The 26,610-nt window shown below is 36.7% G+C and overlaps 1 protein-coding gene across 2 annotated transcripts in view; it reads right to left on the bottom strand.

Moving 5' to 3' along the window:
- LOC126094719 (multidrug resistance protein homolog 49-like) overlaps window positions 1–26,610 on the bottom strand; it is a 137,757-nt gene that overhangs the window by 11,331 nt on the left and 99,816 nt on the right. For both annotated transcript variants that reach the window (XM_049909259.1, XM_049909260.1), the window contains exons 14-20: window positions 24,608–24,759; window positions 24,281–24,445; window positions 24,071–24,175; window positions 19,086–19,247; window positions 12,630–12,833; window positions 9,833–10,074; window positions 5,244–5,406 (exon numbers count right to left, since the gene is read on the bottom strand). In XM_049909259.1, coding sequence (XP_049765216.1) covers window positions 5,244–5,406; window positions 9,833–10,074; window positions 12,630–12,833; window positions 19,086–19,247; window positions 24,071–24,175; window positions 24,281–24,445; window positions 24,608–24,759 — 1,193 coding nt within the window. The remainder of the gene's footprint in view (window positions 1–5,243; window positions 5,407–9,832; window positions 10,075–12,629; window positions 12,834–19,085; window positions 19,248–24,070; window positions 24,176–24,280; window positions 24,446–24,607; window positions 24,760–26,610) is intronic.

The raw sequence follows: 26,610 nt of genomic DNA, 5'->3' as shown, positions 1-26,610 counted from the left end.
CAGAGAAGTTGCCAAAATGTTGGGAAGCTGTCATAAGAAAGGGTGGAGATTATATACAAGGCCTGCAAAGGTATTTTATAAAATAAATTATTTTCTTCTTCTTTACAATGTGCAGAACTTCTGAAATAACCCTGATAGCATCTGATCCTGTAGCTGTATCCTTAGCAGCAGACAAGGTTTTTGCCAGTTCCCACAGAAAAGCGAATTTAATATCTTCAGTGTGGCATGAACTCAACAAGTCATTGGAAGTCCACTGCAAAAGTATTGAGCCATGCTGCTGTGCACAAACTGACCTGTCAATTATGTCCCTTAAATGATCAGTGAGATTCATGTTAGACAATTAGGGTGCTAAATCATTCACTCGAATTTTCCAGAATGTTCTTCGAACAAATTGCAAACAGTTGTGGCCTGATAACGTTGTTTGGGATCATAAAGTCCATGAAATATGGTCTCCAAATAGCCAAACATAACCATTTCTGGTCAATGATCAGTTGAGTTGTACCAGAGGACCTAGTCCTTCCCATGGAAACACACCCCACAGGATTATGGAGCCACCACCAGCTTGCACAGTGCCTTGCTGTAAACTTGGACCCATGGCTTTATTGGGTCTGCACCACACTCAAACCATACCATCAGCTCTTACCAACTGAAATTTTGAGTCATCTGACCAGGCCACAATTTTATAGTCATCTAGGGCAAACACCACTGCTCTCAGTTATTACTTAAAGGCCATCAGTCACAGCATTGTCCGTGGTGAGAGGTAATGCCTGAAATTTGGTATTGTCGGCACACTCTTGACACTGTGGATCTTGGAATATTGAATTGTCTAACAGTTTCCAAAGTCGACTGTCCCATGCATCTAGCTCCAACTAGCATTCCATGTTTGAAGTCTGTTAATTCCCATAGCGTGGCCATAATCATGTTGAAAACCTTTTCATATGAATCACCTGAGTACAAATAACAGCTTCACCAATGCACTGCTCTTTCATATCTTGACGCAATACTACCACCATCTACATGTGTACATATCAGTATCCTATAACTTTTGTCCCCTTAGTGTGTGTATGATGTTTTTATAACTATCACACTACTGCTTATGCTACTTGTGCTTATGTCATAAATTTAATCAAAAATCAGTAAGTAAGCTGCTGATTTGTAAAGGCTGCTGCCACCTCAGATGCTGTTTATCTGTAGCTTAATATTTACTTCATCAGATTGGTATTTTTCAAAAAGATGTGTACCTACAACTGTAAACAATGAATCCCATTTACAGTACAATTACTACTTGTCATGTAACTTTGAAACAAGCACTAATACTTATCCTATGGCTAAAAGAACTTTTCAGTCCCTGAATGCAGGTAATCCTGAGAACGAATGGGTAATATATGTTTTTAATTTTCTTTCGAACTGGTAGGAACTTGCAATTTCTTGCTCTGTGTTGGATGTTACCATCAGAGTACATAGCTTAATTCTGAACCCTAGACAAGGAGGCAAAATCTACACAAAAATTATTTTTGTCTTGTATTGTGACTGTAAATCCCAGTTCAGCTAAAATTCGTTTTTATTATCAGCAACAAAAACTATTAAGGAATAAATCTATTGAGAAATGAGTACAAGAATTCCAAGATCTTTAAAATGGCTTCAGCAATTTGTATGGTTACCTCTGCCATGGAAGATGATTCCATAAGACATCTACATCTGCACTCTGCAAACCACTTTGATTTGTGTGGCAGAGAGTACTTCCCAGTGCTTTTTTCTGTTGCATTCTCATATGGAGCACAGGAAGAATGATGGCTTGAAAGCCTCTGTGTGTGTATACATTCAACATCCCCTGTAAGTCCTATATCATATGGTTTCCAAACAATTGGGCAGTATTCTAGGATGGGTTGCACAGGTGCTTTGTGGGCTATTTCCTTTGTAGACAGACTGCATTTTTCTAGACAAACTGACCAAAGTCAGCTGATTTACCTACAACTAAGTTTATGTGAGTGTTACATTTCATATATCTACAAATTGTTAAATTCAGGTATTTTTGTTAGTTAGCCATTTTCAGCTGTGGCTCACTGATAACTTAGCCATATAGAATACTGTATTTTTTGTTTTTTGGAGTGCACAGTTTTACATTGCTGAACATTTAAAGCAACTGAAAACTTGTCAAAGAAGGCCTGACATGTGCAGCTAGTGTCCTCCTTTTCCACGATGATGCAAGACCCTATATTACCCTATCAGTGAGAGAACTGCTCGACAAATGTGGATGAGAAATACTGTACAGTCCTTGTATAGCCCCACCAGACTTTAATTTGGTTCCCAAATTGAAGGAGCAGCTGCATGGAAAACATTTTAATACAACTGATGAAGCTTCCAGTGATGTGACCCGAGTAATCGGACTAACTCAATAATGAAGGCACCCCATCTGGAACAGAGAAGTTGCCAAAATGTTGGGAAGCTGTCATAAGAAAGGGTGGAGATTATATACAAGGCCTGCAAAGGTATTTTATAAAATAAATTATTTTCTTCTTCTTTACAATGTGCAGAACTTCTGAAATAACCCTGATAGCATCTGATCCTGTAGCTGTATCCTTAGCAGCAGACAAGGTTTTTGCCAGTTCCCACAGAAAAGCGAATTTAATATCTTCAGTGTGGCATGAACTCAACAAGTCATTGGAAGTCCACTGCAAAAGTATTGAGCCATGCTGCTGTGCACAAACTGACCTGTCAATTATGTCCCTTAAATGATCAGTGAGATTCATGTTAGACAATTAGGGTGCTAAATCATTCACTCGAATTTTCCAGAATGTTCTTCGAACAAATTGCAAACAGTTGTGGCCTGATAACGTTGTTTGGGATCATAAAGTCCATGAAATATGGTCTCCAAATAGCCAAACATAACCATTTCTGGTCAATGATCAGTTGAGTTGTACCAGAGGACCTAGTCCTTCCCATGGAAACACACCCCACAGGATTATGGAGCCACCAGCAGCTTGCACAGTGCCTTGCTGTAAACTTGGACCCATGGCTTTATTGGGTCTGCACCACACTCAAACCATACCATCAGCTCTTACCAACTGAAATTTTGAGTCATCTGACCAGGCCACAATTTTATAGTCATCTAGGGCAAACACCACTGCTCTCAGTTATTACTTAAAGGCCATCAGTCACAGCATTGTCCGTGGTGAGAGGTAATGCCTGAAATTTGGTATTGTCGGCACACTCTTGACACTGTGGATCTTGGAATATTGAATTGTCTAACAGTTTCCAAAGTCGACTGTCCCATGCATCTAGCTCCAACTAGCATTCCATGTTTGAAGTCTGTTAATTCCCATAGCGTGGCCATAATCATGTTGAAAACCTTTTCATATGAATCACCTGAGTACAAATAACAGCTTCACCAATGCACTACTCTTTCATATCTTGACGCAATACTACCACCATCTACATGTGTACATATCAGTATCCTATAACTTTTGTCCCCTTAGTGTGTGTATGATGTTTTTATAACTATCACACTACTGCTTATGCTACTTGTGCTTATGTCATAAATTTAATCAAAAATCAGTAAGTAAGCTGCTGATTTGTAAAGGCTGCTGCCACCTCAGATGCTGTTTATCTGTAGCTTAATATTTACTTCATCAGATTGGTATTTTTCAAAAAGATGTGTACCTACAACTGTAAACAATGAATCCCATTTACAGTACAATTACTACTTGTCATGTAACTTTGAAACAAGCACTAATACTTATCCTATGGCTAAAAGAACTTTTCAGTCCCTGAATGCAGGTAATCCTGAGAACGAATGGGTAATATATGTTTTTAATTTTCTTTCGAACTGGTAGGAACTTGCAATTTCTTGCTCTGTGTTGGATGTTACCATCAGAGTACATAGCTTAATTCTGAACCCTAGACAAGGAGGCAAAATCTACACAAAAATTATTTTTGTCTTGTATTGTGACTGTAAATCCCAGTTCAGCTAAAATTCGTTTTTATTATCAGCAACAAAAACTATTAAGGAATAAATCTATTGAGAAATGAGTACAAGAATTCCAAGATCTTTAAAATGGCTTCAGCAATTTGTATGGTTACCTCTGCCATGGAAGATGATTCCATAAGACATCTACATCTGCACTCTGCAAACCACTTTGATTTGTGTGGCAGAGAGTACTTCCCAGTGCTTTTTTCTGTTGCATTCTCATATGGAGCACAGGAAGAATGATGGCTTGAAAGCCTCTGTGTGTGTATACATTCAACATCCCCTGTAAGTCCTATATCATATGGTTTCCAAACAATTGGGCAGTATTCTAGGATGGGTTGCACAGGTGCTTTGTGGGCTATTTCCTTTGTAGACAGACTGCATTTTTCTAGACAAACTGACCAAAGTCAGCTGATTTACCTACAACTAAGTTTATGTGAGTGTTACATTTCATATATCTACAAATTGTTAAATTCAGGTATTTTTGTTAGTTAGCCATTTTCAGCTGTGGCTCACTGATAACTTAGCCATATAGAACACTGTATTTTTTGTTTTTTGGAGTGCACAGTTTTACATTGCTGAACATTTAAAGCAAGTGGCCAGTTTTTGCACCACTTTGAGATCTTATCAAGATCCAAATGAATATGTACAGTTTTCTTCAGCCAGAATTTCATTATAGATAACTCCATCACCTGTGAAAAGCCTGAGGTTACTATTATATTTTGAGAAAAAGTTTCACTCAACCTGCCTGTGTTAATTAATTAATGACCTGCAAGATATATTCAGGTGTGGTAGTTGTATCTTTTAGGCTGTTACAAATATCTCATAATTTATTTCATCACTACTGTCAGTATTTTGATTTATAGTTTCTGTTTTTTTATTTAATTTTGCAAATACCTAGAGCACTATTTTGCAAAATGCCCTTTCCCTTAAGTTGTTGTGCTAGAAATGTGTTGAAAACTTCTACACACTAAGTCCCTACCTATTAATTGTTTTCTTTTGAACAATTTTTAACTTATTAATCTAATGCACAGCTTACATATGAAAATTTAAGATGCTTGATAGTTTAGTCCTCTGAACTCTTGATACCTTACTTGAAAGACTTAAGGGGCGAATACCTAATATAATATTTAATGAAATTGCAATTCTATTTGATATCTTCAAAGCTGTGTAGCTTTGACTACAGCATTAGAAAGATAACTGAGGGTATATAATTAAAGCATCAAGGAATTAATTAACTATTAAATTAACAGGCAATTAAACATGTTTGACTCACTGAAATGAGGCCCTCGCCAGTATCTGGGCCAGATTCAATTTGTGGTTTCCTGTCGAGTAGCTGAAAGAGACGACCTGCAGCTAGTTTTGCAGCTCCAAAGTTTGGGGCAAATGCCATTGATTGTCCCAGCATCCATGTCGAAAAAATCAAAGCTTCTGCTACCCTGAAACACAATTGCAATCTTAATTTTTTCTCTGCTGTTTTGATATAATCTGTAATTCTGCAGAAGGTGGATGCTTTCATCAGGAAAAACAAATCTGGAGTTCTTTGGGTTGGAGTGTGGAATGTTGTATCCCTTAAGTGGGTAGGCAGGTTAAAGAATTTGAAAAGGGACATGGGTTGTTAGAAGTTAAATATAGTTAGCATTGTGGTGGGAGGAAAAGCAGGATTTGTGATCAGATGAATACAGTGTTATCAGTATTAAAAATCAAATAGAAGTAATCAGCACACACTCCATTGCAGAGTAAAAATTCATTCAGGAGTTATATAACTTTCAGTCTTACTATAGCTTTAGTTACTGTGACAGTGGCAGAGTGGATTTTGAGGAAATAGGGGAGTAGCTGTTTGAGTTTTATTTGGTCTCATGTAATTATATTGTGTATAGAGTGTGTACTTGTAATATAGGACAAGTCAACTTCATCTGATGTCATAAAATATTTAATTTACATATTACAATATAAAACATCAAATTGGTAATAACTTCACCTCAGGTGGCAAAAAAATGGAAATAACAAAAACATATAGTGCCTACAACATGTTCCTGACTACAGTACACACATACAGGCCAAACTAGCATTCCTCATTGTTACTTGTACTCAGCTTCACTATAAAATTCTTTTTCCATTCAATAATCCTTTTCTGAATTGCTGTTTTCACTCACATTGTCCTGTAGGCTCTTAGGACGATGTGTTAATAGTTGTATATTTGAGTATCAAGGATCTCCTTCAACATCCCTTGGGCTGTATGGTACATTTCTCAGCTGGCCTTTATTTGTTGTGTCATATGAGTGAACATCAGCATTTTTTTCTAGTAATGTATTACTTTGATTAATGAAACTATTATCTGTGTATGTACGTGGATGGAAGGGTCAGTATTTTTAGATTGCAGAAGGCAGGTTTGCATGATTGTTTGTTTTTTTTTATTGAGAATGGTCCTAACAGCATTTTTGCAATATAAAAATTCTTTTTGTTTTTTTGCTGCAGGAGTGTCCCCAAACAGTGATTCCATACTGTAAGTATGGTTCAAAAAGTGCATGGTACACTGTGCGTGAGAGTTGTTTGTTAGTTTAATGTGCAAGCTGTTTCATAATAGATATTACAGTGCTTAATTTGCTGCAGACACTATATGTTGCCTCCATTGGAGCTTATTGTCAAATGTGATTCCCAAAAATTTTATGGAGGTAACTTCCTCCAGTCTTGTTTCATCCATGAATATATCTGTGCTCTTCCTTTTCTCTGTTCATGAATATCATGAACATTATCTTTTATTGATATAATCTATTTATAATCAATTCATTCTGTATAAACCACTTACTGTGTTATTTGTTGAAATAAACACACTTATGTCCGGTGTTTCCAGATTTCTTTTACATTTACTTATGTCATGTCATCAGCATACAGTACTTTGTTATTGCTCTCACTGACGTCAATATAGCTTATAAATAGGTTGAACGAAAGTAGGCCAAGTACATATACTTGAGATACAACATACTTAATATCCCTGATTTCAGAGCTGCATGTTCATGTTTGCCATAGCTTTCAAGTTTTTCAGTTATTGCTGACTGGGAGATGGGTCAAAAGCTTTAGACAAATCCAAAAACACACCAGATACCAAGTCTCTTCCTTGATATGAAAGCTAGTGTGAAATTTGTACCTTTTAAGTTGTGAGAGAATAGTTCTGGGAATAGACTATTTAGACCACAAAAATGAAAGCATTTAAATAGAAGTGAGTGACATGGTTTCCTCAATGAAATATTGCTCATTGTGATTAGGCAAGTATTCGCAACTGCAAGTGGTTCAGATTTTTCATTTTTGACAATGCAATGTAAATGGATAGATAAAAAATCTACTCACCAAGCAGCAGCAGGAGAACACACACACAAAAAGGTTTAACTCTCACAAGATTTTAGAGCCAGTGGCTCCATCTTCTGGCAGAAGAGTTCAAGAGGAAGGAAGAGGGGTGAAGGAAAAGGACTGGAGCGGTTCAGGGAAAGTGGTACAGTTCAGGAAAGTCACCCAGAACCCCCCATGTCCGGGGAGATTTACCAGATGGAATGAGAAGTTAAGCTTGTAAAACTTATTTTTGTTGGTATATAGATTATTTATTTTACACTTCCACAACCTCTGGCAACCAGAGTTGTTAGAATTGAGCATCAGAAGTCACAAATTTAATATCTTGACAGCTGCTAGTGCCAGTCCTGTACAGTGAAGCTAGGATTTTTTTTTATTTACTTGAGAAAAAATTAATATGATGTCGTATATAAGGGGGAGTCAAACAAAAAGGGGACATTTAGAACAGATGGAAGTAAACATTGGTCCAGAACTATGGTAAAGGTAAACAGTATTTATTTAACTAGTGAAGAATATTTCCAAGCTATTTGCTCCTTGGAACTTTGGAGTAGAACTACTTCAGAAAGAGAGGAAATACTATTGCTTGTGCTCCTTTGGATTAAAAATGCTAATACCGTATTTTACAGATCACAAGACACACTTTTTTCTTTGAAAAACTGCCTCCAAAATTCAGGTGTGTCTTATACTTGAAATTAAAATGTCCAGTGTTTGATATAAAATTCCCACCAGTCTTAAAAATGGCCATATATTCAACACCATGGGAAACCTAGCCGTATCTGGCAACACTGGATTCAACCGGCAACAGCAGTGCACTGATGTGGCAAACATAAGTTTCTGGGATTTACAAGCTTGCTAACATTGTCTCTCTCCCACCCTGCCATCGCAAATCCAGAACATTGCTTAGCTTATAATGCATCATTGCAGTCTACAGTGCCAGTGAACTTGAACTAAAAGTGATTTGTGTTATCAGTAACAGTACAATGTTTTTGTTAGTAGCTAGTTTCATAATGGAAAAAAATAAAAGGTTTTCATATGATGTGGTCTATAAACTGGGAGTAATAGCAGCATATGGACAAGAACATGGAAACATAGGAGCTGAGGGGCGTTTCGGCCATCCACCAACAGAAGAAACCATTCGTGAAAATGAGGAATACTAAATGCACAAATAGAGGACTAAATGCCAAGTGGCCAAATGTAGATGATGATGATGTATTGAACACCATCAGAAATGACTCTGGAATTAATTCATGCTAGTGCGACAATGGAACTTAACAGATTTTAAGGGTGGAGTTGGTGGGTGCTACAGGTTTGTGAAGGTCGTGGGCTTTGTAAATCTGCTTTATTGAAATAAAACTACTAATGTTATTTGCTTGGATTGTTGTATAACATTCCAAGAACTCAGCATCCCTTAGGCACCCTCTGTACAAGACGAGTGGGCAATACCCAACACCTAGCTTGTGAACCAAAACCAAAATATCCCAGAAAATGCCACAGGAGTATCATAATTATCTTTCCATTATGTTATTATTCAACACTGAAAGAAAACTAGTGTGGTATTAAACCATATAGCAAATATGGGCGAAACTCCTCTGACATTTGATAATGTCAAGTAACAGAACTGTTACCATGAAAGGTGCTAAAACTGTAGCTATAAAAACAAGTGGATAAAAAAATGCACTACACTGTTGCCCCTTCATACTGTGCTGATGGCACTAAACTTAATCCAGTGATCAGTTTCAAGTGCAAAACAATGCGAAGACCTTCTGAAATACTGCAGGTGTCATTGTTCATGTACATTACCCAGGTTGGATGGATGAGGCTGGTATGAAATTATGGATTAACAGAGTGTGGGAGAGGAGAAGTACTTTATTTGAAGAAGAGTACTCTTCTTGTGCTGGATAAATTTAGTAGTCATTTGAAAAATTCTGTGAAAGAGAAACCAGGATAGGGAAATTCAGAGCTTGTTATTCCAGGAGGACTTACTTCACAATTGCAACCTCTTGATGACTCAATAAATAAACCATTTAAAGTGTATATGAGGGAGGATTGGAACAAATGGATGATGGATCAAAACCCAAAATGGATTCACACCGAAGGGAGCTTTACATCCTGCAATCAAACAAGTGTGTCAGTGGATAAGATAGTCATGGTCTAGGGTGAGAGTAAGAATTTTTTTTATTCTGAATTTGCAGTCTAATAATAGGAATGGTAAAGATGTATTTTTCTTTAAATTAGCTTCTTATAGCCCATAAAATACAGTACATTAGGTGAAGTCAATTCACCTCCCACAATTAAAGCTTTTGGCCGTTAAGGTCTTTGTGAACAATAGATGACACACACACACACACACAACTGCAGTAAAAACTATATGTCATACAAAACTTTTATTCTGTGGTTTGCATCTATGTGAACATTATAGATGAAATTAATAATCTGATAATCTGTAATTTTTATAGTTGTACTGCTTCTGCCCCAAACAAAAGATGAATGGTATTCATTAAAAGCATTATAGAAACTTACATTACTATATTTTTATAGTGAAGTCCCTCAGTAACAGCAAGATATCCTCCATAATACAATGCAAGAGCATAACCAAAGAATGGTGCTGTCTGGCCTGTTGCAAAGACTACTCCTCTTAGTCGCATTCTTCTCATCATTGCTTTAGCAGCCAAGTGCAGAGACAGGTTGTAGTGATCAATGAATGATTGTTCTTGACCCAAGCTGGCCACGGTGCGGATATTTGAAATGGCTTCTACTGCTACCTGTAAGATAATGAAGAAACTGAAAATAGCAGATAACACTCATCTCATTTTCAAGCATTTGTGTGTGTGTGTGTGTGTGTGTGTGTGTGTGTGTGTGTGTGTGTGCGTGTGTGTGATGTTTTAATATTGTGAATGTCTCAGTACTACTTGAATAATATTGTTGCCATATTCATCATTGCCAATGTTTAGTTATATATACACAAAATAAAATGCAGTTTGATTGAAAATATATATAGCATTAACAAAAACAAAAAGGAAGCAGTAACTGTATTTGTAAACATAAATGGAGCTAAAAGTGGAATTAACAATGTTTTATAAAACTTAAACCACTTTACAATTTCAAGTGATCATAGACTTCGTCTATGTGTGCTCTGCATGTTAGGAAATTAGAAGGACATGAAGAAAGTTAATTATGAGGTTTTTTTATGTACAGTGAATTAGAGCACATTAACAAAACAGCCAGTTGATAATCATAGATAAAAGGGACAACTATTTAAAACAATACCGCACAACAGCAAAAGATGTTGCAAGCATGAAGAGAGTGAAAGAAAATCCATTCTATACAACAGGTCAAATGGAGTCTTTATCATTTTACATGCCTCCTATATTCACAGAGACTGTCACATATAAAATTCATCAATTACAAGATGATATACACTTTGAAAAAATTAATCTAAGCTTGCAGATAGCCAACATTAAGTTTCAGATGTGATTAACTAAGGAGCACTCCACCCAACACCACCTTCTTCACAACCAGTCCACTTGCCGCAAAATAGATAACGTCACTGCATGTTATATGAACACATAGTAACAGATGCAATTATCCATGGTTTACCCCCAAGAAATCTTCTGCATGACAATAGCATTTCCTTTTCGGGTATTTTTCTAGGTCTGCTTCACAATTTTTTTATATTTGTGCTTTGTTTCTAGACTTCATTTCCACATAATGCTGTGTTTTTTAACATAGAGTCAGGTCATGGCTAAGTGTCATGTAACTTTAGTTGTGTCAAGTGTTCATAAGGATTGTAATTTACTGAGTGCTCCTCTTGCGTGTGCTGATAAGCGTACTGCTTCCATATTAGGGCCATGCCCATTAAACCATTGTGGCTAAGGTAAACTCATATTGTAAAATTCTCTACTTTTTAATGCTACCTAATTTGATTGCTATCAGTAAATGTCTGATTAAATTCTAATAGAGTGATTTGTTTCTTTTGTTCCCTCTTTATTCTTTCACTTGCAGACATAGAGTAATGTTAACACAGTAACCTAAAATACCAAGGGCACATGGTTTGTGATTAATCAAGAATGTGCTACATCAAGTTTTCAAACAGTTATATAGTTAGAAACCTTACTGAAAGAAGTCATAAAAGGAGGTACAATCCATAGTAAAGGTTTTCCAACTTCTCATTTAAAAGATGTCTGTAGCTCGATGGTAACCTGTGTTTGACTTTCAATGTGAGGTTAACTTTCATGGGCAGGAATATCTACATCTGCTTCTATAGCTACATCTATACTCTGCAAAAAACTGTGAGCTGCATGGAAGAGAGTATGTCCCATTGTACTAGTGTTTCTTCCCATTCCATTCACGTATGGAGTGCGCGAAGAATGATTGTTTGAATGTCTCTGTGTGGACAGTAATTATTCTAATCCTATCCTAACGATCCCTATGTCAGCAATATGAAGGGGTTGTAGCATATTCCTAGAGTCATAATTTAAATCCAGTTCTTGAAACTTTGCTAACAGACTTCCTCTGGATTGTTTACGTCTATCTTCAAGAGACCAGTTCAGTTCCTTGACTATCTCTATGACACTCTCCCACAGACCAAACAAATCTGTGTCTGTTGGTGTTGCCCTTCACTGTATGCAGTATCCCCTGTTAACCCTATTTGGTATGGGTCACAGTCACTTGAGCAATATTCTAGAACTGGTTGCACGAGTCATTTGTCAGCAATCGCCTTTGTAGACTGACTGCACTTCCCCAGTATTCTACCAATAAAGCGAAGTCTACCACCTGCTTTTCCCACAACTAAGCCTATGTGATCATTCCATTTCTTATCCCTACTAAGTGTTACACCCAGGTATTTGTATGAGGTAGATTCCAACAGTGACTCATTGATATTACAGTCAAAGCATACTGCATTTTTTCATTTTGTGAATGTCCAATTGTACATTCCTGACCATTTAAAACAAGGTGCCAATCATTGCACCACTTTGAAATCTTGTCAAGGTCTGATAGGCAGAAGCTATTTATTTAAAAGAAATGTTCTAGAATTAGCAGAAAATGCAATAAATCAAAGAAATGCATGAAGACACCTTAGTCAAAACCAAACTTGGAACATTATAGAATGGAATGTTTTTGTTAAGACAATTTATGAGCATCATGCAACACTGAAAAGAAAACTTTTAATGAAACATACACAATCACAGAAATGGACCACTAACAATAAAAAACATGTAATGGAAGTAGAAGCTGCAATTAAAAATCTCTACTAGTTTTTAAAACGCAGTAACAAACTGCAAAAAAGAGATAGTTTGTATTCGAAGACAGAGCTCACCTTCGTTGCACCCTCAAGTTGCTTCTTCTCATCTAAGCCACTCGCTTGTACAACTTTAGCCTCCATAAATGTTGATCCGAATACAAATGGAACTGCTGCCAGTGCTACTAGGGCAAGTTTCCATGTGTATGCACATGCAATCACTGCTCCAAGGAATAAAGTGGAGAATGCCTGCACCATACTGCCAATCCGTGGTCCTGTTGCCTGTTGAAAAATAATAATTTTGTAAATGAAACCTTTGTAAAGAAACAGAAGTCTCACTCCAGTTGCATAATTGTACTAGAGTGACTTTTATTGAAAGTGCAAGTAACTGGACTTTAACTGCATCTGTGATACCTTCACCTTTACTACTTCAGTAAGATGATCAGGAAACTATGCATAATAGATAACTAACCAGACTAACATTAGATGCTCCATTCAAAGTAAAAAATGACTGGTGTATCTCAGGAGATGATACAAAACTACATACTACATATATACTGATATATTAAAGAAATAACACAGGCCGGCACATGTACTACGTGTAACATTACATACATGGTCATGTAAATGATTGTTTTCAATAATGGAAACAGCCTACCATCATACACAAAGAGTAAAAACTAGGTGTGAGTGAAAAAAGGGAGCTTAAAGTTTCAGGTCCTGTTGATGATGAGGTCTTTGGAGACCTAGCTCATGCTCATGAGGGAAAAGGTAATTGGCCATACATTTTTCAAAGAAATTATCCCAGCATTTGCATAAAGCTATTTACTGCAACCACGACAAATCAAAATCAGAATTGTCAGTCAAGAGTTTTAACCCCACTTTTCCCAAAAATGGGTCCAGTGTCTTAACCGCTGTGACATCTCACCTGATCAAAATTGGATGTGGACATATAGTGATTAGTGCCAAAAATAAGGCAGATCAATGTTGCTATTATGTTCAGTTTCTCTTGACTAGCTTGCTGTTCTTTTTCTAACTGCTCTCCATTACTTACTCCAAATTTCTTCATTTACCATATTTTATCATTCACAGAAAAATAACTTCCAGTTCAAAAATTCTTAGTGCTTAACATTTTCAACATTTTGGCTTTGTCACTGCTACATAACTTTTTTCTGTTCTCACAATTTGCTACTATATGCACTTGGTCTCCCTTATTGCAGTTTTAGTTTCTAATTGCTTAATTTTCATTTTGCGAACTTATAAGGCCCTATATCAAAACAAAATCAGCAACACTTAGAATCATAATTTTTGCTTGAAAGTGTTGTGAGAATGGAAATCTAAAGTAAGGTTATTATGTGTCTGTCACTATGAAGAACAAGTGTCTCCTGTCATGTCATAACACCAAAATGACATCACATAAATGTACACCATTGCAGAAATTGTAGGTCCGCTGTAAAATGCCAACCTGAAGGTGAGGGTTAGTACTAGTGAAATGATTTATAATTGGTTACAGATAGCAATTTGATTTTTAAACATTTATTTTGTTGTTCAGGAAAGCAAAAAAATCAAGGGAAAAGTTATGTTCAAAATGTATTGTTTAGCCACCACAGCTTGAAAATGGTTTATATAGGTACAATTTATGCATTCCTTATTTTGTGTTTGCATATTATTAGCAGTTGACTAGGTAGTGTAATTTCCAACTAGGGTATTTGACAGAATTGCCATGGACTATGAATTAACAATCATATTACAAGGAACAGACTACCTTCCTTTTTTGTTCAATAGTCTGTTTACACTGTTGACCATATGCCACAATAGGTTCCACAGATAATATGACTGTTAGACAATGAACTTCAAATCACTTTGTTGCAAATATGCAGTGCCATCTAGATGCTATATATAGATTTGTAAAACAGAATGAGGAGAACTGCTAATGATCATTGCACCCTTTTTTTTCTGTATCGCCACACAACACACACACACACACACACACACACACACACTTGCAGCAGTGATGTACATTCTGAAATGAAATTAGATGTCAAAATTTAGAATCTTATTTTTTTGTTTACTGCATTTGTTGAGTTTCTTAAAGACCAATATAAATTTAATTCAGACTTCCATTTACCAGAGTGTTGAAGCTATGCATTTCCAAACAGGGGTTCTCCTTGAGAAACCTGTTGGATTTACTGTCTTTCACAACATGCTGTCTGTTATTGTAACTTGAAAACTCCTCTGTTAGTCAATGGCTGTATAAAACAATGTGAGATTGTGGGTCCACCTTGATGCAAAACATTTTTGTTCAGTTTCTTCCCCAGACTAGTTTTAGTGAAATATCACCAGCATCAATGTTTTTTCTTTTTCCGACATTTGAAACATTAGAATCATAACAAAACATTATGAAAAATGTTATTACACATGTACTGTTTGATCCCAGATACTGAGTTGTGTGAATAGTTTTATAATACCTTTTTATGAGCCCTTTTTATGAGCAGCTGCTATCAGTAAATACAAAAATGGGAATTTGCTTATGTCAGTGGTACACTATTGGGAATTGCAATAGTGCTGTGAATACAATTTTGGTGGTCACTAGGCTGTAATGTAATCTGTCATGTAACAATGCTGATTTTGCATGTTTTGGGTTAAAGAAACCCACCGATAGTGACATTTAGCTAAAAGTAGTTTGGAGAAGAAATTAAACGAAAGTGTTTTGCATCAAGGTGGGCGCACAATCACATACACAGACACAGACCAACAGAAAAGTTTTCAAGTTACAGTGAATGTTTCTACACCATATCAGGCATTCTCTGCAAAGCCCTTCAATAAATTTAAGAAAACAAGGGTGAAACTACATCAAACAAACATGAACCTTATGTTCATAAAAATCTGCCCAGCCAGTGATATAATTCCTAATTATAACAAAATTAAACAACGGAAAGTCCAGGTTTGAGTTTAACAATATTATGAAAAGGGTAGATTGCAACTCATCGTGAAGATGGCACACTGACTTGCGGACTGGCATGATGAAAAGACTATTACATATAAGCTTTTGACCAAAGCCTTCTTCAGAAAAGAGAAACACACACACTTTCACATAAGGAACCACACCTCACACACACCTGTCCGCTACTTTCAGCCACTTGTGCCAGACTGCAACAGACATTTCTGTTCAGTCTGGCTAGAGGTAGCAGTCATGTGTGTTTAGGGTGTGCTTGGTTGTGTGAATGTGTTGGTCGAAAGCTTACATGTAACAATCTTTTCATCATGTCCGTATTCAATTCAGTATGTCTTCTTTACAGTGAATAGCAATCTGCCCTTTTCATAATATTATTGACTTACCAAATTAATGTAAACAATGTGTTGCCTGCAGCACATTGTGGTAAATGAAGAGGTGAATGAGGAATTGCTCTTAGAACTAGCAAACCAAACTGCAATTTCCTCATATGACACAGTAAAAAGAATAGATCAATGCACAGAACTGGTAATGAGAAAGAAATGGCAAAAACAGGAGCAGAAACTGAACAAACTCATGAACAAAAACACTTCTGAAACTGACACACACACACACACACACACACACACACACACACACATTCCATGAATGTCTGATTAACTTTAATGACACAACACTCACAAAACAAGAACAGCAGTTATTTGGAAAAGGCCCTAAATGCAACTGGAATGTTCACATAAAATTTATGACTAGAAAATCTTACCACTATGAGCGAATACATCATAGAGCAACAAAACAAATACTCAGAAAGAATAAACAATCCAAAAATAGAAACACAAAAACATCTGATGAGGAAACCATAAAAGTATACACAAAACACTAAAACAATGTAATGCACTCATCACTAAGGATGACAAAGGGAACTCATTTATCTTAATAACAGAGACAGAATACTGTGAGAAAACAGAAAAGTTCTTATAAGAAAATAATATAACCAACTTATTCAATGACCCAACACAAAGATACCAAAGAAACCGCTAGATACTCTTAAAAAGCATCACAGACAATCTCTCACAAAACCAGGCGAAAAGAATAACACAAAAGAATCTGAAAGCTCTGATCTTAACAAGTCTTCCATTTCATATTCCAGTCAGACTTGTGTTTAATTTCAGAAAAGCCCCATCTTACTTACTAGGGAGACACATGCACACATTCCTACAGAAAACAGGCACATATTCAAACAACAGAAGCCTCAAAAACATATCAGACATAATAGAAAAAATCAAGAATATAAACATCCCGCCAACAGCAACACTGGTATCTTTTGACATTACATCCATGTACACGTATATACACATACAGAAGAAACTATAAGCATCATAGGACAATAACTGAAAAGCCAGAAGTTTCCAGACATACAAATAAATGAAATCTCATCCATCTTAAGACTAACTACAGAACAAAATTATTTTACTTTCAACAACTTCAGTGGAACCTCAGCCAACATTTTCTTCCATCATACAGAGAACATGATATACAGACAACATAATGAAACAAGAAAGGCACAAAATAATATACCGGTGCCAATATGCAGATGACATAATCTGTCTCATAGATGACACTCTAAAGTAGGAAACAAGAGTTACATAGTAACTGAAGAAAACAAGAAAATAAATTTCCTGAAACTTACAATAAAAAGCAACAACAAACACCATTAATTTTCCATCTACAGAAAATCTACATACTCAAGCACTGTTATCCGCAGCTCATCCAATCACCCGACAGCCCATATATACGCCAGTGCACACACATGCTCCCCAGGATAAACTGAACACCTCTTAAGCTTCAAAACTATGCACATGAACTAAATATAATCAAGCAAATTGATGCTGAAAATGAAAACAAACTAAACACCATAAACAAGCTCAACAACAAGATAAAAATGACAGACAATGATAGTTGACACCAACTCAAGTGCACAACCACAGGGTCTGAAAATGTACAGACAGCACTGCAGATCACACCACATCAGAAAAACAAACAAATGGTACAAACTAACATACAATAACAAAATAGTACACAGAATTGGAAATATATTGAAGATGCAAGGGATTCTAGTAGCATCCAGAACAAATAACAGGGTACAACAAAGACTAAGACCTGACAAAATAACTCCAGACAAATTCAGCTGTGCAAGAATATACCAACTCACATGCAACTCCTGCCAATCCCAGTACATAGGACAAACAAGCTGACACTTCCACATAAGGTACACAGAGAATGTGACAGCCCTGAAAATGACAGCACACATTCCACAGAACATTAACAAATAAAAACCACCACTCCACAAATACCAGAACTGGTCTACACATCCTGAAACCAGCAAAACAGTTTATACCATAAATTAACGAAAGTGGAAGGCAAAAATGTAATAAATAAAAACACAATCCTTCACAATGACACGCTCTTTACTGCATTACATGAACTGACACAGAATACAAATAAAACACACACACACACACTCAAATCATTCCCTCATCAAGACTTAAGTAAGGAACAGCAGTCGACAGAACTCCCGCTAATGTTTTTAGAGCAACTAGAAGCTGACCAATCAATGTGAGTACATGAGAGATTACATTACAACCTAGTGCCCACTGAAACTGTATTCACAACACTAGTACAATTCCCAGTAGTATAACAATGATGTATGTACATCCCCGTTTTCATATTTGTCAATAACAGCCACTCATACCATTGCAGATAACATCTTGTGTGCCCAAAAAAATGGCAGCAAACATAGAAATCATGCAGAGAAATGAAATGATTGGTACTGATGACCAGGAATCCCCACCCAGCGAAGTTCTGCCACCGAGTTGCAAGTCTTTTCAGTTGATGCAACTGCAACATGGACAATTTGTGTGTCAAGAATGATGATGACAACACAACACCAAGTCCCCGAGCAGAGAAAACTTCCAATGCAATCAGGAATCGAACCTGGGCCCACTGCAAAGCAGTCAGAAATACTGACCACTCAGGTAAGGAGGTGGACGTCGTGTAGTGACTTAAAAGTAAAATGGTATTATAAAACTATTCACACAATATAGTATCTGGAACTAAATAGTACACATGTAATAAGGTTTTGCGCAATATTTTGTAATGACACTAATTTTGCACATTTTAGAAAAAAGGAACCACTGATGATAGCAGTATTTTACTGAAACTAGTTTGGGGAAGATATTAAACAAAGTGTTTTACATCAATGCAGACCCACAATCCTATAAATGCTGTCTGTTGTTTTGAAGCATCTTGTGTAATCATTGTTGGATTACAATAGCTTTGCAGTTGTGCTTAAATGTATCAACTGAAGTAGTGAAAAGGCTAAAATTCAGACACTGGTGTTTTTTTGGATTACATATATACTGTGTGCTTTCTTTTTCTTAGAAACATGTGACTCCAAAAATAAACTGATATTAGCAGACTGTATGCTGTCTCTCAGTAACACTTTCCCCATTTTCCAGCAACCAACCATTAATTTATTTTAACTGCCATACATGTGATGTATGTAAAGCTTATACACTTACCCCTTGAACACTAGAAGCATCACCAGATAATCTTGCTGACAATATTCCCACTCTGTTCTTCTCATCATCATACCAAGCAATTTCTTGATTAAGCATGGAATGAAAAGTGTTGACACGAAGGCGGCTTGTAAGTCTCACTCCAGCAATTCCAAACATGTAGTTCTGCAACAAATTTTGAAAAGTAGTGTTTGTATATTTGTGAACAATAACAACACTTTTATTTTCAGTCTTCAAACTACAGCAGGGGGTATTCTGAAAGTTTTGCAAATGACCTGCTTATAATTCATAGAAATAGACATCATCTGGAATTACATTCAAGAAAGACATAGAATGTCAGCATCCAATTTAGCTTACTTACAAAAGTTTCAACAATATGCTACTATTAGAAATGGTCAAAAAGTCTTACTTTTGTGAAACAGCATTCAGTCACAGTGAGTCATTGAGAATGTAATCAGAATACTAATTAAATTGCAGTGAAATCATCACATGCTAGATCATGTTTCTTTCTGTCTGCAGCATTTCAAGAATTTTTTCCACTCCAATATACTGTTATAAAATGTAGGATGACAGTATTATATTACCAGTGCACATGCTCAGAGCACTAGATCTCCCTCCCCCTTTTGAAGCATTAAATTATTTCTTATGAAGTTAGTGAGAATATGAACAGAGCTGAGAAAGGGGAGAAAGGTGTCTGGAGGTGTAGTGAGAGGTGGGGGATTGAGAGGTGAGGGTGACATGACATGATTATTACACCTGAGGGTGAACACTTTACTCTAAAAATATAAAATTTTGCAAGACTCTGTCCTTGATATAGCCCCAGAAAAAAAGGTCAGGGGGCGTAATGTCTGGAGAGGGAAGTAATGTCCAGATCAGTAGACTGGAAGGAACAGTCCAACACCCTGGCCCACCCGGCTCTCCAGACATTACGCCCCTTGACTTTTTTTCTGAGGCTATATGAAGAACAGAGTCTTCATCACACCAGTTGGTGACGTTGATGAACTGAAGGCTAGGATATGAGCTGCTGTGACAGAACGCATGTTACGAAACAGCTGGCGGAAACTGGAATACCGCCTTGACATTGTTTGAGCTACCAAGGGAGCACACATTGAGGTTTACTAACGTAAATGGTCTGAAAAAAACTAGTAACACTAACCTATGTAACAGCATCAAATGTAACTTATTATGTCAAGCGGTTATTCTGTTATAAATTTTTATAATCAGGGCAAGACTTTGTGCTGACCCTGTATGTTGCAATAATGAAATTCTTCTGTTTACACAATAATACCAATTATTCAACAGCTTTTGAATGAAACATAGCATATGCTGTTTGCTAGTCCTAAAATATGTGCAATAGATCTGTTAAATGCTAGGATGTAAAAATGTTTTGTTAAAGATATTCATCCCTCAAAAATGCTTCTACCATCCTGATAAATGACTGTCTCTGGTGGGTAAATTATCTTGGACATACAGTGGAATTATTGTGTCAGATTAGCAGAGTTATGTGAGCATAAGATTTTATCACATTCTCTGTATATTTATGCCTGAGCTTGTTGTTCAGTTTCAACAGTGTAAAAGTGTAAAATATCATGAAGCAGTAATATAGCAATAAAACAAGTATTACAAAATCAAAAAAATGCCTTTAGGACAGTATCTCATTCACAAAAGATAACCACAGCATTATTGTGTCATACATGACCTAATTAACACTTTGGCAACCAAGCCCGAGCATAGGTGGGGACACAGAACTGCCTCGAAATGACCACACCTCAGTATAGGCCGGGTGGCTGTTGCATGCTGCTCACAGCGTATTAGCCATCTGGAAGCAGGCCAGCTACAATGGTAGTGTTTGTGGAACACCTGCTTATATGTCCCTTGACTGCTGCTCCCCTCTGTGTTCTGGTTTTAGAACTACATCAGAAGAAACGGCAAGACACACATAGCAGCTTCCGAGACATGCTGGTGCCATAGCCATGAGTTTCAAACGTTCTCATTACTGTTTGCTGTTTCTTGTTAATTTTTCTCTCAAATATGTCTCATTTTCTGAGTGAGAAAGAAATTTTAGAAGCCTTAGAAGAATCTGACGATTCTGGTTCTGAGTGGGAAATGTCTGAATGTGAAGAGAATGAAGAGGAGTCAGATACAGCTAAGAAGATGTCTAGTGCAGTTTTTCTTCAGTATTATTATTATGACTTATATTGCTTGAGTTGCTTCAGTTAGCAGAAAATTTATTCCTGTTCATCTTGTCTATCTTGCAGAGGAATCTGGTGAGCCTGCATCTGTGCAGCCAGTGTTTACTGAACAAAGTACATCCTCTGCGACACAGGGGTCAGCTGCAACACAGCTGTCTGGGCCTCCAACAAAGAGGCAATGAATTTCACAGAAAAAACCCATTGGTGCCAAATTAAGCTGGAAATCTGCTGACGATCAGCCTACTGTGCCACAATTTGTAGAGAAAAGTGAGAATTCCACTCCTCTTGATGTGTTTTTGATCTTTTTCCCTGTTTCCATAATGAAATACATAAAATATGAAACAAACAGATATGCAAAGTCTGTTTATGACAAACTCAAAGCAGCTTCCAGGGTAAAGCCTCATAGTTTTTGTAATTCGTGGGTGGGAGTAAAGCTGCACAAAATGTATTTGTTTTTTGGCATATTTGTACACATGTGTCTTGTGAAAAAACCAAAACTGACAGATTACTGGTCTACCAAGAATTTTATTTCAACCCCTTTCCCTGGTTCTGTTACACCCAGAAACAGATTCAAGGCAATATTATCAAACCTGCATTTGAATGACAATGGAACTTACGTTCCGAAAAGTCAACCTCAGCATGACCCTATGCCCATGGATCATCTCTTATTAGAATCACAAAAATCATTATACCCATCAGAAAACCTCACTGTTGATGAAGTCGTGTGATTTTTGTGGAGGAGTGGTATTTCGAGTTTACATAAAAAATAAACTTGACAAGTATGGAATCGAGATTTATTATTATTATTATTATTATTATTATTCAGACGTCAAATTCTGTAGGACTAAAGTGAGGAGCAAATCTCCAAGGTCATGGAACATGTCAGTACATGAAATTACAACATAAAAGTAATAACAGATAAAAATAAATGTTCATGAACCTGATAAAAGTCAGTCCATAAGCAATACAATAAGAATCAGCTTAATTTTTCTAGGAACTCCTTGACAGAGTAGAAGGAGTGACCCATGAGGAAACTCTTCAGTTTCAATTTGAAAGCATATGGATTACTGCTAAGATTTTTGAATTCGAGTGGCAGCTTACTGAAAATGGATGCAGCAGTATACTGCACACCTTTTTGCACAAAAGTTAAGGAAGTCCGATCCAAATGCAGGTTTGATTTCTGCCGAGTATTAAACGAGTGAAAACTGCTTATTCTTGGGAATAAACTAATACTGGTAACAAGAAACGACAATAAGGAATATACATATTGAGAGGCCAATGTCAAAATACCCAGACTCGTGAACAGAGATCGACAAGAGGTTCATGAACTCACACCACTTATTGCTCGAACCGCCCATTTCTGAGCCAAAAAATCCTTTTAGAATAGGAAGAGTTACCCCAAAATATAATACCATACAACATAAACGAATGAAAATAAGCAAAGTAGACTAATTTTCATGTCGAACGATCACTGACTTCTGACACTGTTCAAATAGTAAAAATGGTAGTATTAAGTATTTGAACAAGATCCTGAACGTGGGCTTTCCACGGCAGCTTACTATCTACCTGAACACCTAGATATTTGTACTGTTCAGTTTCACTAATCATATGCCCGTTCTGTGAAATTAAAATGTCAGGTTTTGTTGAATTATGTGTTAGAAACTGTAAAAATTGAGTCTTACTGTGATTTAACATTAGTTTATTTTCTACAAGCCATGAACTGAGGTCATGTGCTGCACTATTTGAAACGGAGCCACTATTTGAAACCGAGCCAATGTTGCACACAACATCCTTTACTACCAAGCTAGTGTCATCAGCAAACAGAAATATTTTAGAGTTACCCATAATACTACAGGGCATATCATTTATATAAATAAGGAAAAGGAGTGGCCCAACACTGATCCCTGGGACACCCCCCCACTTGACTGTTTATTATGTGCAATTCCAAAACTGGTTATGTTCTTAGATTGGAGGTATATGCTGGGAAAGGAACACAAGACAACTCCATAATAGCATTGTTTGAGAGGTTGCTACCAGATTACCTGGGAAAAGACCACACTGTTTACATGGACAGATTTTATAGTTCACCAGTAGTATGCGATTTTCTGTGGCAACATAAAATGAAAGCGGTAGGTAGGTGCATGACTAACGGGAAAGAACTACCAAACGAAATTCTTTCCAAAAAACTGACAAGGTACTAGACAATGTTTCTAGTGAAACTCACAGGAACAGACTTCTAGGACTACACTCTGCAGAAAAAATTCCAGCCCCTTAGAAGTAGGAGCGTCCAACTAGAGGGTGTAAAGTTTGCTCTGAGGAAACAAAAAAAAATCTAATGATAAAGCATGTAGGAAGGAAACCAGCTGGTGGTGTCCAGACTGCAATGAACCACTCTGCATGCCAAAGTGCTTCAAAATCTTCCACACGGAAGCTAATTACCTGTAAATTTACACAAAACTAAAAAAACATATTTTTTTGTGAAACCTAAATTATACATTTTATGTTTGTTTGTTATTAATGTTGTCATTAATCAATATAATTAAAATAAACATTTAAAAGAAACCTTAAAGACTGTTCTTTCATAATATGTTTTCTGTTTCAAGGTATCGTAAATAGAAACGTGCAAGTGACATTCCAAAAAAACGCTAAAAATGGCTGGTCCACTAGACCAAGAGTGTGCCTAAGCTGCCTGTCCTCGAAGTGTTAACATTATTCTGTTGTAAGCTGGATATTTTTTATCTCTTAAACTGACACTAAGTTTCTTAATCAATTCCTTATGTTTAACTTCAGTCTCACCTGCAAGAAACTGCCAATACCAGCAATAACACCAACACCAAGAAAATAGAGAGCATAAATATTTGTCTGTGCCTTTACGTATTCAGAATCTTCAAGAGACAACACCTAAAACCAAAGGACACATGTACACAAACAAGAAACAATAATTTTTACAATATGCTTTTATAAAATTAACATGATGTTATGGTTAGATCACTTTAACAAACTCACCGCATAAACCTCACCAAAAAGTACTGCAAAAAGTGGAAAACTTGCTCCCACAAGTGCTGATGCAATGGACCCAACAGTTACATAAACCCATTCAGGTTTATTAAGAGCAAGAATGCGACTGATGGGTGCATCATACACTGTACTGTTGTCAACATTCTCCTCTTCCTAGAGAGATACACAATAACAATGGCTTGAGGGAGAACATGAACAATAATAAAATACAGCAGCTTAAAATCTGACAGTAAATGGGTATTCAAATCAGTAGTGAAAAGTTGATAATGCATGAGACTCAATGGAGAAAATATTTGTTTTTTTGTAAGTGCTGACCTCTTTCTGAAATGCTGAAACATCATATTGCTTGCCAATACTACTCGCTCTTGAAGACTGCCTTGAGAATTGCTTTGACAGTTGCCGTGAAAAGTTTGATAAATGTTCTGTTTCCTGTGGCACTATTTCATCTGGTGTGCATCCAACAGAGTCTGCAAGTGAAGAAATCTTTATTAAATACAGTATTATCGAAAGAAAACAGATTATTTTAATGTATATTTTATTACTCTAGAAAAATTATGTCATAAGCTTTAAGCAGTTTTCAAGAAATATATAGTTTCATACCAATTTTTTACTGTAGTCTTGTATAGTTCATTGGTCTGTCCTTGATTTTTATGATTATTATTAATAAGTGTTCGCTACATTAACTACAGTAAATCAATATTCTTAGTGAGTATAAGTAAGGTGGCAAAGAAGATATAAAAGACTTTGGAATAAGCAAAGGTTATCTTTCCCTCAGTTCATTCAGTATACATTTTTGCATGAGGGTGCCATGTGAGTGCCCATGACAGGCTGTGAGTTTGTTTGTGTATCTTCATGTAGCCAAACACAAAATTTTATTAAGTGATTCAAAGCATCCCCCTCACCCCAAAAAATCCAATTTTTTCCATAATGTACTGCACAACATCAGCTTCTGAAAATATGAAAAAATACATTTGCACGAGCATGCGCACATGCGAGTGTGTGCACTCACACAAACACACACACACACACATGCTCTTGAATTAGTTTGTAAGTCTATGGAACCTAATATAATAGTTTCCCTTGCCCCATGAAATGAAATGAGTGTATGGCATTGTTGGCCGGGATGTCCCATTCAGGTTCGGCTGCCAAGTGCAAGTCTTATTTCATTGGTGCCACATTGGGCAACTTGCGGTCAATGATGATGATGAAATGATGAGGAGGACAACACAACATCCAGTCCAAATCTCCGACCCAGCTGGGAATTGAACCCTGGCCCAGGGCATGGGAGGCAAGCATGTTACCACCCAGCTAAGCAGGCAGACTCTCTTGCCTCATTATTGTATCCTGTTCCTCTTGCTTAATTCCTCTCCCCTGTAACCCCACATAAGCAGCAACCCATAAGTCAGTGTTTTCACTTCAGGTGTGTCGTTATGTTTGCCCCTTCTGTTTTTTGTATTTCATTAGGGATTTTCCAATTCCATTACCTCTTTTTTTTCAATAAGAAGATCAATTATTGATCTTGTTTCACTAGCTTCAAAAATTAACTAATTAATATCCATCTTTAGGAGAAAAGTCTATGTAATTTGTAAAGGTAAGCATAGACTTCAGGTCTTACTATTACCATTTTTATCAGTTCTCCATAAGCACTAACAGTGGTAGTTATTGGTTGGTTTGTAACTTGTGTAGTAAAGCCCAAAGGATTTTAACATGGTGACTTTGATATTTATTCATTATTGTCAGAAGTTCTTCCAAAGCTGTTGATACTCCTCTCATTTACTGTATGTACTGTGTTAATTTCATGTTTCTCTGCTATTATCATCTTCATCATCACTATCATTTTAAGGGCTAAGTCTGACCATTTTGTCTGCAATGTGAAAATTTTTTTCATAATCTCTTCTTTTGCTTATGTATTCACACCCTTTAATCTGTCTTCACAACTCTCTATCTACACTATCTGGATCAAAATCATCTGGGCACCTACTAGAAGACAGTAATATGGGGTGTGTCCACCCTTCATCTTTGTGACAACTTGAACTCTGCTGCTGACACTTTCAGTGAGGCATCTGAATATCTGGAGGAAGTCCAGAGCTGAAACCCGAGAAGGTAGTGATGTTGGACACAAGAGTCTTGAGTGAAGTGGACATTCTAATTCATCCTAAAGGTTTCCACTGGATTCAGACTGGGACAAATGGGACCCATTCATAATATTGGGAGCACACCATGTACATGTGGAAAAGTTAATGTTGGAATGACCAGACTGTCTGTCAATAGTTGAATCACTGAATGTAAACAGCATTACAGGATTGGACAGATGGAGA

Source organism: Schistocerca cancellata, chromosome 8, assembly GCF_023864275.1.
Source record: "Schistocerca cancellata isolate TAMUIC-IGC-003103 chromosome 8, iqSchCanc2.1, whole genome shotgun sequence".
NCBI lineage: Eukaryota > Metazoa > Arthropoda > Insecta > Orthoptera > Acrididae > Schistocerca > Schistocerca cancellata.
The sequence above is the reverse complement of the archived record's forward strand: the minus strand, read 5'-3'. Positions and strand labels throughout refer to the sequence as shown.